Source organism: Kuraishia capsulata, genomic scaffold (assembly GCF_000576695.1).
Source record: "Kuraishia capsulata CBS 1993 genomic scaffold, Kuraishia_capsulata_scaffold_6, whole genome shotgun sequence".
Taxonomy (NCBI): Eukaryota; Fungi; Ascomycota; class Pichiomycetes; order Pichiales; family Pichiaceae; genus Kuraishia; species Kuraishia capsulata.
The window spans coordinates 68,471-82,945 of NW_019172955.1; the positions used below are offsets into that span (position 1 = coordinate 68,471).

A 14,475-nucleotide genomic window follows, 5' to 3' on the forward strand; every position below is an offset into this window, starting at 1 on the left:
CAAATTGATCCGTGATACATTTTTTTCTGATTATTGTCATTGTAAATGAGTGAATTCTCTTTTAAAATTCGTGACTGTCATTATTTCGTTTCATGTGGGATTATTTAAGCTTGAGCCAATGGTTTTCGGTTGATATCGTTGCACTCAGTCTATCGATTCTCGATACAGCCTGTCTAACGAAAGACAGGTTTCCCTTGGCGAGAAGTATACGAAGAACCAAGTTCATTTCATAGTAGGCATTTGCAGAACCTGATGACTTCAGCTGTTCTGTGTTGCGAGATACGGTGAGTCTTCTAGTTCTTGATCCCATCACCATTGTTGGTGTCACAGTCGAGCTGGTGATGTCAGAGGATGTCACCTCTTGCTGTCTGACCGATCCCAATTCCGACAAGAATTGGACCGACTCTTTCACTAAACCTCCGAATTTGTCCTTCAAAGAGAGTTCAGACGCCTGGTACAGATCGTATATCTTTGAAAACTGTTTATATTTCGGAACTTCGTATAGTTTTTCATCTCGGGTGAAAAGAGTGTTCTTAATGTCATCAACGAAGAAAATGACTATACTGACATCGTTCAGACTCATGGTTCGCAAAAAGCCTGATATCTTAACAGACCTCATGAGATCAGAGATACCCGCTTTTGCACCCTTAGAGGCAACTTTGCGGACAGAGGAGAGTAATGGTAAGACCAGAATTTCGGCTTCCTTCAATGCAAGACTCCAGACATACATGCGTACTTCATCCATGGTTGAGAGGTTCAAGTATTGGACCAATATCGAGAAGTTGCTGTTGATAAAGGAGCACAGAGGTGACATGGCGTCCTCTCTTTTGATGGCACCATCTGAAGTGTTCTTAAGTGTTTCATGGGACAGAGCTTCCTTTATAGGCATATTGAATCTGGAGCTGATGATATTGAGAGCCCGGTCTTTTGCCGATAACATCACTCTTCTTGTCCTTCCCATGTAGAACACTGGATCGTTTCTCTCAATTTCAAAGAATGCGTTGACCTGTAACCTTCCGGAGGTACCCACATGGAAAATTAATGTTTTTGGAATGCCATCTCTGGATAAACTTGTCAAGTCAGGTTTGTATTGACTTTCCATCAAAGTCTTCGATATTGCGCAATCTTCAAGAACAATTTTGATGGACGGAGCACCCTGGTCAAGCTTAATGCGAAATTCCTCGTTCCACCTCGGGTCCGTGTCATGGTACGCAATATGTGTACTTCCCCATGAACCAACATGTACCCTGAGATCAGGAGGTCTTCTTCCACCAGATATGATATTTTCGGCTCCCACCACCTTCATATATAATGAGCTCGAAGAAGACTTGATATCTCCTTGTGAAGATCCTATTTCCGAGAGATACTCAAAATCAGTTCTTTCCTCCAGTATGTTCATATTTTCTAGTATGGCGTTTAGATTGTTCAATGCCACGCAAGATGCAGCGCTCACTTTACCGGAACCAGCATCTCGATCTATTTTCTGGAGCATTTTGTGACTATACTTTTCTATGCAAGAACAAACACCCGATACCGCTGTGCAGTACAATTTAGTTTTGGTTTTGTCATCTCTCCAATCCAGCTCAAGCAAAAGCTGGAATACAGCATTGAACTGCTCGAACAGAAGAACAACTCCATGACTCGATCGCTTCACGTCGTCATGAGGAGTGAACTGCTCCGTATTGATGATCTCATCTGTTTGCTGCAGAAGCTTGACTTGAGCTTCCTTAGCCCACTCTTTGATCTCAGGATACAGGAAGGTCTCCAACGAAAAACCAACCAGAGCTTCTAAATCAGCATTCTTGGCGGAACGAGAAGCCAACCGAGCTCGCAATGGACATAGTTGTTTGGAGTACAATACATATACGTCGCCATAACTGATACCAGACTTGATGAGCCTCAAGTCGAGAATCTTTTGTTTCAAGCTCAAGAATGCCAACTGTCCCAGTCTGGTCTCAAATGTTCCAGTGATAGGCGACCCCAGAAAGACCATCGGGAACTTCTGGAGAATGATGTTGATATCTTCAAAAAAAGAGTAAAGTTCTTTCAAGCTGCTTGATGGCGGTGCCAAGTATTTGAGGAAGAGCCCATTGTGGCATAATTCTGCGCTTTCCCGTAAGACAGTTTCCAACTCAGAGAATGCTCGTGGCGATTCCTTCTTGAATGACCAATCCTGGAATATCTTCTCTTCTAGTAACAGTAGCAACCTTTTCAGCCCAGCGGAACTATTAGGAAGAGTATTCGCTAAGCCAGCCACCGCCTTTAAAGTGGTGATAAATATGTCTTTCAAAATCAGTCGTCTATTATCCTGAACTGAGATAGGCCATCTGCTAACGTTTGGGGAAACTCCACTCACCGTCACGAAATGGCGGGACAGCTCAAATCCCTTTGGAAGATTCCGCAAGTCGATGTTATCGCCGTTTCTGCAAACCACTTGCAAGAAAATCTTCAGTGTAGAAGTCGCAATGCTAAACCCATCAACCCGCCAGAGAGTACAGCATTCGTCTAAAAACGCTAGTTTTCCGCCATCAAGATAAAAATCTGAGGCCGGACCAACCTTATTTTGTGCTAACAGACATCTTTCGAGAATTCTTTCAAATAATGCATCTGAACTAGCTGGTATGAGATCCCCGGGTTCCGAAGATGTTACCATAGGAAATATCATATCCAGAAGCTGCTTCACCTGGAACGTCTCTTCCTTGGCCCATTTGTCGAAATTATCCTTACTGTCAAAATCCATAGCCCGATAGTGGAGTATCTGCAGCTTTTGTTTCAAGTCTGTGAAGTACGCACTCAATGTGGTCGTCTTCGCTAGTCGACGCATCTCGAAGACGATATCGTCTTTGCTGATATCATACAGTTCAGATACCAATTCTGAAAATTGTAACGATTCATACGAAATCTCGGGTTCCACAATTCTTGGCTGCTCCAGTGTTGTGACTGTGGACTTCCTCAGCTGAACAAGCTCGTTATAAACAAGACTACCCGATGATGTCAGCTCGAGCAGCAAGTCAATGAAGCTGCATTTCTCGGTCAGAACTGAAATCTTCTCGGATTCCAAAGATATGGTCTTCTTGCTTACGTCCAGAGAGGCAATCTCAGCAAGTCGGCTCACCAATGCAGTGGTGTTAGGCGAAACAGACTTGTTCTCTAACACTGACAGCTGACCAATATGTGTCTTCAAATCATTATCCGGTTCCAGACCCTTCCGAAATGCCTCGAAGAGTCTCTTGTGAAGCTCGGAATACGACTTAGCCTTTGATCGATGTAATGTAAGCTTGATACCTCGTTTTATTGTCGGCTCTTTGGTGTGAGCTAGCTGTGATTTGGCCTGAGCTGTTGATATTTTCGTATGTCTCACCCTGTGACTGAGAATTGCCACCTTCAGACAAACATCGAGTCCAGAATCCGAGTAATTCTGTGCCATTGGGAACAAAAAAATAGTCGAGCAGTTGATGTGGTATCTTTAACAAGACAACAGTAGGAAGTATATTAAGAAGCACTGGGAGCGGCTCAGCACTAGTGGCACGACGGTGCACTCTGCTTGTACCGAACCAATGAGCTCTTCGTCCACTTGAACTTAACCACTAACTGTACCAGTAATCACCCCTCAACGATTTACGCTTCCAAGGATTAAAAATGTCATTTGTTTTGAGAAGAAAGTTGTCTACTTTGATCCCACCAAAGATTGCTTCGGCAGCGGTATGTATTGAATTTCGGGGGTTCGCGAATTGAAGAGTGTGATTTGCGCTGTTAGCGATGTCAGCGAGAGTGTTTTTGATGTCGCGGCAAAACAAGGAGAGTTGAGCTTTTTGCAGCGGGATTTTGCGAATTGACGAAGCGTGTGACTTGATGGATCACTTGCGCGATAAATTTCACTGTTTTTCCATGAGATTGCCATCATCAATTGCTGATCTCTCTCCAATACGAACCCTGACAACACAGCAGACCAGACCACTAACGTCCACTAGAACTTGGGATCCAACCCAAATGCCAAGAGAATGCAACAGGTCGTTTCCTTCTACAAGGAGCTTCCTCAGGGCCCAGCTTCGTTCCCAAAGGGTTCCGGTCCTATCGGAAGATACACCGACAAGTACTTCAACGGTGACAAAGCTTCAGGAGTGCCTTTGCTCCACTTCGCCATTGGCTTGGTTGCCTTCGGTTACGGAACTGAATACTACTTCCATTTGCGCCACCACAAGTCTGGTGAGCACTAAACGACAAATACAGCATCACAGGACCGTTTAGATCTATAAACAATCGAAAGTTTCCGAATTCAATACAAGGAATTGGGTTATCTGAGCCAATTAACTTGTAGTCCATCTATTTCGTGGCAATGTCAATCATCGAATCGACGTCAACTATCTTTTCCCTCAGCTTGTTGTTCATCTTTCCAAGCTCATTCTCTGCACTCTCTATGGCCTTCCACATGTCCCACGTTACCACGTCCGGCTTCTTCTGCAAATAAAAATCCGTAGCCTTACGACCTTGGAACGATTTCCGAGCTGGTAATATGCCCTTTTCGAAATCATCCAACAGGGACGTTGAAGTAACATTTGCTTCCATTAGCGAGGTGTTGATGTTACCTTTTGGCCCAGTTCCTGCCCAACCCGTAGTGTAGAGACCTTGAATAAACTCATAATTTTCTCCCTTGGCAATCGAACCAGTACTCAAAACCCGGCCGTCCAGATTGGGAATCCGACTTTTAGAGGAGTCCCAGGGAATATTCAATTTTTCAAACTCCTCAAATGGCCTGCCACGATAACCTGTGGAGTTGATAACTATCTCGTTCTCCAGGGAAACCAATTGCCCCGAACCGACAATCGTAACCGGATAGTTTGCATCCGTTTGAACGAGTTTGTTTTTCTCAAATATCGTTTCTTTCAAAAGATTTGGGTCAGATTCACTGGCCACAAACTTCTTCGGAGATTTCAAAAATTCAAACCCCCAAGATTTGTGCTTGGGATAGTCCGAATATGGCGAAGCTGTATATTTATCCACGAGATCAAGTCTTCTTCTGACTGCTCGTGAAAATAGTTTCGAGAATTCCCGGAAAGTGGGAGGTAACATGTCCTCACTCCAGTTGGTGAATGCTACTCCATCCTTTTGCATTTCCAGCAATTCTTTGAATTCCTTGTTCGTGAAAGCAGCCTCAACAAATCCTCGTCTTCCCACAATGTTGACATGCTCAATTGTCGATTTCCGGAGCTTGGAAATCGCGTGTTGGGCCATATCGGTTTGACTCCACAGCTTATCCACTGGTCCTAGGAGCACCCTCACCAGATCCAATGAAACGTTACCGTTTCCGATAATAGTTACGGTTTTGGCCTTTTCAAGAGGAGGATCAAGACCTACGTGTTCAGGATCGCCATTATACCAACCCACAAACTCTTTAGAGTTGAAAACAGCCGGATGGTCTTCACCTTCAATGCCCAATTGACTGCCATCAGCACATCCATAAGCCAACACCACAGCATTATAATTTTCCACCAAATGATGCAGCTTCAGGTCCTTTCCAATCTCAACATTTCCGTAGAATTTGAACCGGGGATCCTCGGTGATTTCGTCAAATCTTTTCTGACAGTTCTTGACTTCAGGATGGTCTGGAGCGACTCCGTAGCGAGACAGTCCATACGGCACGGGCAGTCTTTCAAACATGTCTATCTCCATGTTGGCATCATTGTTGGTGGTGAGAAGTTTAACGGCTGTATAAAATCCCGATGGTCCCGACCCCACAATGGCCACCGAAGGCGCCGATGTTGAGAGAGGTCTGTGAGTAATGGGTGAGAAGGCTCTCCATAGGTTCTGCCGTATTAAGGCAGACTGGAGTAGCATTTTGATGCAAAGATTGAGGATGAAACCCGAGATGAAATTGGAGATGAAATCAAGGATTGAATAGTAGAATTAACGCGAATGATCCAATCAATAACCAGAAGAACCTCGCGTTCAAACATATATGTCAAACTAAATGGCGAAAGATTTCGGCGATGAGATGCTCCATAGTTAAGGCCTGGGTCCTGAGGCTTGACTTGAAGGCCTTTTGAGGCCGTGAAAAATTCCCTCTATAATAGCAAATTAGATGAAATATTAACACCATATAATTCATTGGTGCAGAAACTACTGAGTTATTTTGTTTTTTTTCGAAATTTTAATTATCGTAGGCGATAATGGCGATTATGGTGGCCTACCCATACTACTGGACCAGCTCACGCTTTATTATACATACTTTACCCCGTCCTCAATAACCACACCTCGTCTCTGAATGAGTGCTTCCACATTGAACACTGCAAACCCTTGCTCCGCATTTCATGCATACCGAAGGAGAATTGTTTCCGCAGACCGAACACAGTTTTTTCAACTGCTGCAAGTCCGGCTTGGCCTCGAGCAACTCCCATGATCTCAGCACCTTTTCGTCTGTTTCGTCCAGATAATTTGCTAGTGTCTTTCTGGATCCCATTATCCTCTTGACGGCCGAGGTCGAGCTCTTGGAAATGCCTCCTAACACATCTCCGTTCTTCGAGTGCAAAATGAGCCCAGACTTGGGAATATCAATCCGCGCTTGTTCGTTATAGTTCTCTCTTGAAAGCTCAGCAAACCGCTTGTTTGCATTTCTTTCAGCGATTGCCAGTTCCGGCCTCAGCGTTCCGTAAGCATTTGCCTCCATGGTAGCCAGATTGTAGTTGACCTGTTTTCTTCTCTTGGCTCCCCCCGAACCAGACTGAATATTTTGGCCGGGAACAGCATATATTGAGGAAAAGTATATATTGGGGTTACCACCTCTCGGTATTTCCTCAACTCCTGTCATGATAAATCGATGATATTGTTGCAAACGTTACGGTTTAACACGAAGTTGGGAAGAGATAACACTAACAAAGTGTCTAAAGGTTTGGGTGGCTAACCAATCTCAGATTTACTATGGCGATGCCCTTTTCGAATCCATTCATAAGACTTTAAGCAACCTGCCACATCAACAAAACCACATTTCACTGGCTTTAACAAACCAGTATTACGCAAAACTGACACAAAAAACCATGGGGAACATTCTTTCAGCAAGTTTTGCCGAGGAATGCACTCCGGCCAAACAGAAATATGACGACTGTTTCAACCACTGGTATTCAGAGAGTAAGTGAGAGACACTTAGAGTCATGAGAATGCTACTAACCCGAGCAGAATTTTTGAAGGGAAAGAGTGTAAGTATTGATATTTGATACATGCTGCTAAGAAACAAATATTTGATTTCCGTTATCATGTTTAAGCGGATTGCTGTTTGACTAGTACTAACACAGCTTTTAGATGGAGAACGAATGCGAAGACTTATGGGTGGAGTACCAGCAATGTGTGGAGGTGCACTTGATCAAAAAGGGTATCAAACCGATGCTTGATGAGGCCAGATCTGATGCCCCGTTCGAGAAGGGAGGTGTTCCTTTGGCGGAGTCAGAATCGAAGAAATAAGCCATGTATATATATCAGTACTGACCAGCCTTTACCGAGTTACCGAGGTCGCCAGCCGTTCGTAGAGCTTCGCGCGAATTTTCTTAGCATTCAGCCAACTATATGGCCGGATGAGCATAATGAAAATCTTCCAAAGAATTTTGAAAACTGCCTTGAACTTAATTGAGAGGCGTATTCTGCCGTACTCTCCATCCTAACCGTCAGCAGTGTAGTTAACTATGAAGACATGGTCCGCTACAACGTAGTATTTGCTAGCCTATGCTACAACAAGCAGTTTTCATGAAAAATCTCCATTCAAGATCAATCTTCATTCCTTCTATGTCATTTCTCAATCGCTCTATTATATACACGTTCCGCAGTAACCTCTTCAAACAACCTTTGGCGCAAGCGATAGAATTTTATTCATGTTCTTCTCCTTCAACTCCTTGGCCACCACCGACGAAATTCTGGTTCCTATTGGCTCGTCGTTCTTGTTGATCAACACACATGCGTTGTCGTCAAACCTTATGACCGAACCATCTGGTCTTATCTGGTGCTTCTTGGTTCTCACTATCACAGCACGACAGATGTCACCTTTCTTCACACGATGGGAGAGGGCGTTTCCGGTCACACCAGGCTGAATGGGCTTGGCCTTCTGAACAACAACAACAACTTTGTCACCGATCGAGGCGAACCCCTTGGGTCTTTTCCCGAGAACCTTGATGCATTCCACGATCTGGGCACCCTGAAGAAATGTTAGCTACTAAACCAGAAAACCCTGTTCTTTGATCGTAAACATACCGAGTTATCTATCACATTGATCATAGACTTCAGAATCAACATTTTTCGTTATTATATTTGAATATCACAAGTATATCACAGCTCTTACTGCTATATATTGCTTAACGTCCTGAGCTCAAAGTCGTTCATGAAGCCTGAAAATTCCCGTGCCCACATTTACCCACTAATATGATCCGTACACGACGCTTAAGCCATGTTCTGCCTGACGTGCCTGCTAAGCCTAATATGGCATACACATTCCACTTCTCTTCTCCTTTGCAATTTCTGTTCAACGCAAAGGAGTTCAAGCTAAAGCGATGCTAGCAATTTTTTGGGTGTTAATTTTCATTACCAGTGTCTTTGCTGATGTCGAAATAACTTCGCCTGCAGGGGGTGAAACGTACACTGTGGACGGTAATACGGTGTCGTTAACACTGAAGTGGAAGGACGATGGAGACGATCCATCGATTAAAACCGTCACCTCCTACACCTTCAAGCTGTGTACGGGTCCAAATACTGATATGGATTGTACAGAACTGCAAGTTGATTCCACCAAAGAGACGTCTTTCTCGGTTGATGTTGATGCTGATACAGGAAAGAGTGGTAACTACTTCTTCCAGCTCACGGCTGTTTACACTGACAACGGTTACACTATTCATTACTCTCCTAGATTCAAGCTTGCAGGGATGACAGGTAGTTCGAAGGCGTCGGGGTCCGGTACTGAGCCAGACCCTCAAATCTCTGTCTCGGTCGATAACACCGTGGCTTCTGCCTCGTTTTCCGTCACATATACCAAACAGACAGGAAAAACTCGGTACGCCCCAATGCAGATGCAGCCCGGCTCAAAAGTGACAGCAAAGACCTGGTCGAGGAGACACGCGACTTCGTCTGTTTCGTACTACAAAACCAACACCCAGAAGACTCTGGTTGGGTCTACCATAACACCTGGATGGTCATACACGATGTCGTCGTTAGTTAATTATGCTACGCCGGCCCCATTCCCTTCGGAGGTGGGATGGTATGCTGCCAGTGAGAGGTTGAAGAGTGCCACGGTGAGTGATTCCGCAGAGAAGAGACGGATCAAAAGACGGTGGGACGATTAAATTGAACAGGTGCTATGACTAGGGTCTGTCTCTTGTATTTTGATTAAGAAAGATAAAAAAAGGATTAAGAATAATTGTAGTAGCTACTTGTGGAAATCAGTGAAACTGCGGTCCGATGAAGGGCAGACTGACATGCACCCAAAACAGGTTCGAGATAGTGCGAACATACAAGTTTAAACTAGAACATGATATCCAAAAAAGCCATTAGTCAACGGGGTTGAAATACTTAACAAGTGGACCAAGTTTTACCAAATCATCAATCGAAGCCTCCAAACAGCTCAGGAAGGTTCTGTGATTGTTTGACCAACACGCCTAAAGCTTTCTCGCTCAAGTCCTCACCAAAATCCACGAGGGTGAAGATTCTCAAATCATTCGAGCTGCCCACCTGACCAACGGCTTCATAGTAATGGTCTTGCAAAATGGGAGGAAGGGTGGAATCGCCTGAACTCACCTCAAACTGTATAGGTCCCTCTGCAAACAGAACACCCTGCGAACTGGACCGGACTTCCACCACTTTCCCTATAATCCGCACCGTCTTGCCCTGGTAGGCATTCAGCAAAGTAGCATCCACTCTTGCACACTCCATTTTTGTTGAAATGTATGGTCTTCTGGGTTTGCCATCCAACGTGTATGAAGGACGCGTCTTAGCATCTAAAATGGCAGCTCATCGGTAAAGTAGTTCCCCAACCACTATTTCCCGAAACGGAATGCACCTCAACTTCAATGACTCAGGAAAACCATCAAGATGGAAGAAGTATTCAAGCTCCACTACAGCTCACCTCAGACAGCAAATTCAACCATGTCGCCTCCTCATGTGGTTATGATCGATAACTATGACTCCTTCACTTGGAATCTGTACGAATATTTATGCCAGGAAGGAGCCAGAGTGGATGTGTTCAGAAACGACAAAATCACCCTTGAGGAGTTGGAGAAATTGGACCCCGACACTATTGTGATTTCTCCGGGTCCGGGACATCCCATTACTGATGCTGGGATATGTCCAGAGGTGGTGAAGCACTTCAAGGGAAAGAAGCCGATCTTTGGAATCTGTATGGGACAAGAGTGCATCTACTCTGTTTTCGGTGGTGATGTGAAGTATGCCGGAGAAATCGTCCATGGAAAGACGTCTCCAATAACGCACGACAACAGGGGAATGTTTAGAAACGTCCCCCAGGGTGTTGCTGTGACCAGATACCACTCGCTGGCTGGGTCCAAGGAGAGTCTTCCAGCAGAGCTGGAGGTGACCGCTTCCACTGAATCTGGAGTCATCATGGGTGTAAGACACAGAGAGTACACTATCGAGGGTGTTCAATTCCACCCAGAGAGCATATTGACAGAAGAGGGCCATCTTATGATCAAGAACATTCTTGGAGTGAAAGGCGGCTACTGGAAAGACAACGTTGCGACGAAGAGCTCGACCAACGGTAAGACCTCCATCCTCAACAAAATCTACGACCAAAGAGTGAAAGACTACGATGTCATCATGGCTCAACCGGGCAAATCCTTCGAGCAACTACAAAAATGTGTGGATCTGGGTCTGGCCCCGGCTTTGATTGATTTCAAGGAACGTTTACTGGTTAACATCTCTAAAGGCAACGCTTCAGTGCTCTCGGAGATCAAAAGAGCGTCTCCATCCAAAGGCGATATCCAGCCCGATGTAGTTGCCCCAGAACAAGCCTTGAAATATGCAAGAGGAGGTTGTGCCGCGATATCTGTATTGACCGAGCCACATTGGTTCAAGGGTTCTTTGGACGACTTGAAGTTGGCTCGTACTGCCATTGATTCGATACCCAATCGTCCTGCGGTGTTGAGAAAGGAGTTCATTTTCAATGAATACCAGATACTTGAAGCCCGTCTTGCTGGTGCTGATACCGTTCTTCTTATTGTGAAGATGCTGTCGCTCGACGAACTTACAAAATTGTACAAGTTCTCAAAGAGTCTCGGTATGGAGCCATTGGTGGAGATCAACTCCGCTTCCGAGCTGGAGCTGGCTCTCAAGGTTGATGCTCAAGTGATCGGTGTCAACAACAGAAACCTTCACGACTTTGACGTTGATCTTAACACAACATCGAAAATGAAGCAGCTCCTAAAGGAATCCAAGAACGATGTGATAGTGGTTGCATTGTCTGGAATCAGCTCTGTAGAGGATGCGAAGATGTACAAGAAAGACGATGTTGCAGCCTTTTTGATTGGAGAAGCCTTGATGAGAGCAGGCGATAATGCCGGAAAGTTCATTCAAGAACTAACAGAGGCATGAATAGTTGAAACATTGTATAGATTGTAACAGATTGGAGCTTTGCATAGTTTGAAATGATACATTGCAGTGCGGCTCATAATTTGTAAGCACACATAATTTTCTGTAGCCCCGTTTTTTTGTGGTCAGACATACTGGAGTATATACAATGGTTCATGTCGGCTAATCTTACCAACCGAACTTCAACCATGTCTAAATTGGCTCTGCCCTTGTTCATGCGCCGAACAAAGGCTTCGCTATCACATACAGAGAAAGTCTCGTTTTTGGACCTGTTATCTGTCAAAGATGACAAACTAGCAAACAAGCCAGCGCAAAGCACAGTGAATTTGAAAAGACTAGAACATAACCATTTTGACGGCATCACGTTTGCTTTGAATCACATTCGCGATCTTCACAGCATAGAAAACATTCAAAGCCGAAGTGATTTCTTGATTGACCACAAAAGACTGACTCTGAAGGGCGTCCCTATACATGAGGCCATTACTAAAGCCAGAACCGATGAGACCCTGGTGAGGATATTTGATGAGCTGCTACTGACTGAAAAGCTCACACGTGACCTGTTGGTGGCGATTCTTATGAACCCGAATTTCCAGAGCATGCCATCGATACTAAAGAAACTGAAACGATCCACCATGTTCCTCACCAATTGGACAGGGGCGGATAAGAGGTGCGTGGAACTAGCGGTGTGTCATCAGAAGTCACTATTAGGGGACAACGTGCAGAATGCTGTGGAAAAGAGAAAATCCTCGTGGATTTCCGCCATTCAGCGAAACGAACTTCATTCGCCGTATGACAGAATTGCATGGCAGTTGCTGTTGAGTCATTTGGACGTGCAAGAGATAGCCGATTTGGTGCTAAACTTCCCAAACCACTCGGAACTGCTCTTTTCTGCCTGGATTTATAGTCCTCGAGATATTGAGCTGTTGAGTTATGTCTCCGAATCGGAGCCCTTGAACCAAACTTGTGCCATTGCTTTGCGTTTGATCAAATACGAAGACATAGCATCAAGCCCCGAGTTACTTCAGCTACTGGCTGATTGCACCAAGTACTCATTCAGAATGAGTGGAACTATCGATGCCTTGAGATGGAGCGAAGCCATAAGAACATTCACTTCGGTATTGATCACGAAACTTGACCCACAAGACAAACGACTGGTGTCTTTGGTGGACGAGCTGAATGAAATGAATTCAGGGAATACCAGAATATACAACGATCTGAAATTATTCATACCTAGTTCTGCCTAGAAAAGGGAGAACTTGCATAACATATACGAAGTCTAACGAATAATGTCTATTTACTCTTAAAGCGATGAGCGAGTGTCTGTTTCTTCGGTGTGATCTCCAGCAACAGCTAAGCTAGATTTGAGGCTCCATTAAGCGATTAATGACTCGATCGAATACCTTGCTATTCACGTCGTCGGCCCATAGCGTATCCATATGCTCGTAGCTCGGTATTCCCACCACCTCGCAAGGACAGCTGAGGTTGTCACGGGTCTTTACCATATCAATCAAGGAGTCTGCCTCACCATATATAAGCAGCATAGGGGTGGAAATTGTCTGGATAGGGAACGGAGCCACACGGTGGGTCTTAGTGGAAGAGCCAGAGAGAGGCACTAGTTTAGACCCAGCAGCTCCGCCTTCATCGTACATCTGGAACCGCCCGCTGGAAATTATCTGAAACCAATGAATGACAGACTTCACCGACGTTGGAGAGAAAATGTGAGGATACCCAACCGTCTTTTGGGCCTTTGAAAGATTCTTGGATTTCCAGCCAAAGAGAATGATCAATGACCTGTCAACTACCTGCTCGTATAGCGCAGGGCCAAATATCCGTTGCCAAAACACAACCGAGGGAAGTATTGCCCTCTTCCCAAATAATCGAAACATAAAGCTTGGAGCAGAATAAACGAAAAGCGAAGTCAAAGGATGACAGAGACCTTGGGGTATCATGGCCGGAGAAAGGCCTATAAACAGCTCTATCTGCTCACCTAGTTTTGGACTCAGAGAAAGAGCAGCAAGACATTGTGCAGACCCTTGACTGAAGCCTATGTAGGCCAGTTTCTCTCGTTTTGTGGCCCCCAGAATGTACGACACCGTATCGGGGATATCGAACATGGCGAACTGGTCCAACGAGTAGTCCCAGAACTCGTTGGAGTTTGGTGAAAGACTGATGTGTTTCCTCGAATATTTGTTTCCCCTGTTGTTTCCGAGCCAAACGTCGAATCCCAAGTCCACCAGTAAAAATGGCAGGCACTTTTCCTTGGTATCTCCCAATACGAAGATCTCAGAGTTGGTGAGCAGGCCATGATGGAGATACACCACCTTCTTCCCACTGAGTCTCAAGTCGATTGTGGAAGGGGTAACCTTGTTGGAAACAATTCTGTGTATCGCCAGTAAATACCCGTCCCTTGTTTGAACCACATGCTCGTGAACCTTGTATCCATGCAGATGAACGATATCCACTATGTCCAGTGCTTCCACAATCTTGGTCTCCAGCTCATTTGAGCCCTCCGTGGATGAACTATCAAACAAGGGTGCTACAATCTCCTCTTGCATAAACTTGGTTATATTATCAGGGCTCTGCCTCCTTTGTGAAGCCGAAAATAGTAGACTGTTCACACAATGATAGATGTACATTGGCAGCTGGACCACAGTCACTACCAAACTCAAAAGCAGATTGATGGAAATTCGCAAAATCCACCAACGCCGCGAATTCAAGGGCGTATACTCGGATACAGTCTCCGGTACAGTCATGCTCGAAATAAATCCCAATTGTGAACAACAGCAAACTCATGTTGTACTGGGTGAAGTCTTACCGCCGCTTGTAAATTGCTAGCAAAGGGTCGTGTGACCCCCAGAGTTCAAGCATGTGATCCAATCTCGAACGGTCCGAAAGCGTCTAGTATAT

At 44.9% G+C, this 14,475-nt stretch overlaps 12 protein-coding genes across 12 annotated transcripts; 6 read left to right on the top strand and 6 right to left on the bottom strand.

Annotated features, from left to right (window-relative positions):
• Window positions 1–100: 100 nt before the first annotated feature.
• On the bottom strand, window positions 101–3,427 carry KUCA_T00004774001 (uncharacterized protein; the record flags this gene model as incomplete). Its single annotated transcript, XM_022605862.1, has 1 exon — window positions 101–3,427. The coding sequence occupies one exon, from the start codon at window positions 3,425–3,427 to the stop codon at window positions 101–103; it is 3,327 nt and encodes a 1,108-aa protein (XP_022460779.1).
• Window positions 3,428–3,639: 212 nt separating this feature from the next.
• On the top strand, window positions 3,640–3,735 carry KUCA_T00004775001 (uncharacterized protein; the record flags this gene model as incomplete). Its single annotated transcript, XM_022605873.1, has 1 exon — window positions 3,640–3,735. The coding sequence occupies one exon, from the start codon at window positions 3,640–3,642 to the stop codon at window positions 3,733–3,735; it is 96 nt and encodes a 31-aa protein (XP_022460780.1).
• A 266-nt stretch (window positions 3,736–4,001) lies between these two features.
• On the top strand, window positions 4,002–4,217 carry KUCA_T00004776001 (uncharacterized protein; the record flags this gene model as incomplete). The annotated part of the gene is made up of 1 exon (XM_022605884.1): window positions 4,002–4,217. The coding sequence occupies one exon, from the start codon at window positions 4,002–4,004 to the stop codon at window positions 4,215–4,217; it is 216 nt and encodes a 71-aa protein (XP_022460781.1).
• A 106-nt stretch (window positions 4,218–4,323) lies between these two features.
• On the bottom strand, window positions 4,324–5,835 carry KUCA_T00004777001 (uncharacterized protein; the record flags this gene model as incomplete). Its single annotated transcript, XM_022605895.1, has 1 exon — window positions 4,324–5,835. The coding sequence occupies one exon, from the start codon at window positions 5,833–5,835 to the stop codon at window positions 4,324–4,326; it is 1,512 nt and encodes a 503-aa protein (XP_022460782.1).
• Window positions 5,836–6,238: 403 nt separating this feature from the next.
• On the bottom strand, window positions 6,239–6,805 carry KUCA_T00004778001 (uncharacterized protein; the record flags this gene model as incomplete). Its single annotated transcript, XM_022605898.1, has 1 exon — window positions 6,239–6,805. The coding sequence occupies one exon, from the start codon at window positions 6,803–6,805 to the stop codon at window positions 6,239–6,241; it is 567 nt and encodes a 188-aa protein (XP_022460783.1).
• Window positions 6,806–6,814: 9 nt separating this feature from the next.
• Window positions 6,815–7,452, top strand: KUCA_T00004779001 (uncharacterized protein; the record flags this gene model as incomplete). Its single annotated transcript, XM_022605899.1, has 4 exons — window positions 6,815–6,874; window positions 6,948–7,122; window positions 7,171–7,190; window positions 7,294–7,452. The coding sequence occupies 4 exons, from the start codon at window positions 6,815–6,817 to the stop codon at window positions 7,450–7,452; spliced, it is 414 nt and encodes a 137-aa protein (XP_022460784.1).
• Window positions 7,453–7,819: 367 nt separating this feature from the next.
• On the bottom strand, window positions 7,820–8,274 carry KUCA_T00004780001 (uncharacterized protein; the record flags this gene model as incomplete). The annotated part of the gene is made up of 2 exons (XM_022605900.1): window positions 7,820–8,176; window positions 8,233–8,274. 2 exons carry the CDS (start codon window positions 8,272–8,274, stop codon window positions 7,820–7,822), a joined length of 399 nt encoding a protein of 132 aa, XP_022460785.1.
• A 254-nt stretch (window positions 8,275–8,528) lies between these two features.
• KUCA_T00004781001 (uncharacterized protein) lies at window positions 8,529–9,314 on the top strand (the record flags this gene model as incomplete). Its single annotated transcript, XM_022605901.1, has 1 exon — window positions 8,529–9,314. The coding sequence occupies one exon, from the start codon at window positions 8,529–8,531 to the stop codon at window positions 9,312–9,314; it is 786 nt and encodes a 261-aa protein (XP_022460786.1).
• A 256-nt stretch (window positions 9,315–9,570) lies between these two features.
• KUCA_T00004782001 (uncharacterized protein) lies at window positions 9,571–9,900 on the bottom strand (the record flags this gene model as incomplete). Its single annotated transcript, XM_022605902.1, has 1 exon — window positions 9,571–9,900. The coding sequence occupies one exon, from the start codon at window positions 9,898–9,900 to the stop codon at window positions 9,571–9,573; it is 330 nt and encodes a 109-aa protein (XP_022460787.1).
• Window positions 9,901–10,113: 213 nt separating this feature from the next.
• Window positions 10,114–11,571, top strand: KUCA_T00004783001 (uncharacterized protein; the record flags this gene model as incomplete). The annotated part of the gene is made up of 1 exon (XM_022605903.1): window positions 10,114–11,571. One exon carries the CDS (start codon window positions 10,114–10,116, stop codon window positions 11,569–11,571), a length of 1,458 nt encoding a protein of 485 aa, XP_022460788.1.
• A 185-nt stretch (window positions 11,572–11,756) lies between these two features.
• KUCA_T00004784001 (uncharacterized protein) lies at window positions 11,757–12,812 on the top strand (the record flags this gene model as incomplete). Its single annotated transcript, XM_022605904.1, has 1 exon — window positions 11,757–12,812. The coding sequence occupies one exon, from the start codon at window positions 11,757–11,759 to the stop codon at window positions 12,810–12,812; it is 1,056 nt and encodes a 351-aa protein (XP_022460789.1).
• Window positions 12,813–12,923: 111 nt separating this feature from the next.
• KUCA_T00004785001 (uncharacterized protein) lies at window positions 12,924–14,321 on the bottom strand (the record flags this gene model as incomplete). Its single annotated transcript, XM_022605905.1, has 1 exon — window positions 12,924–14,321. One exon carries the CDS (start codon window positions 14,319–14,321, stop codon window positions 12,924–12,926), a length of 1,398 nt encoding a protein of 465 aa, XP_022460790.1.
• Between the last annotated feature and the right edge of the window lie 154 nt (window positions 14,322–14,475).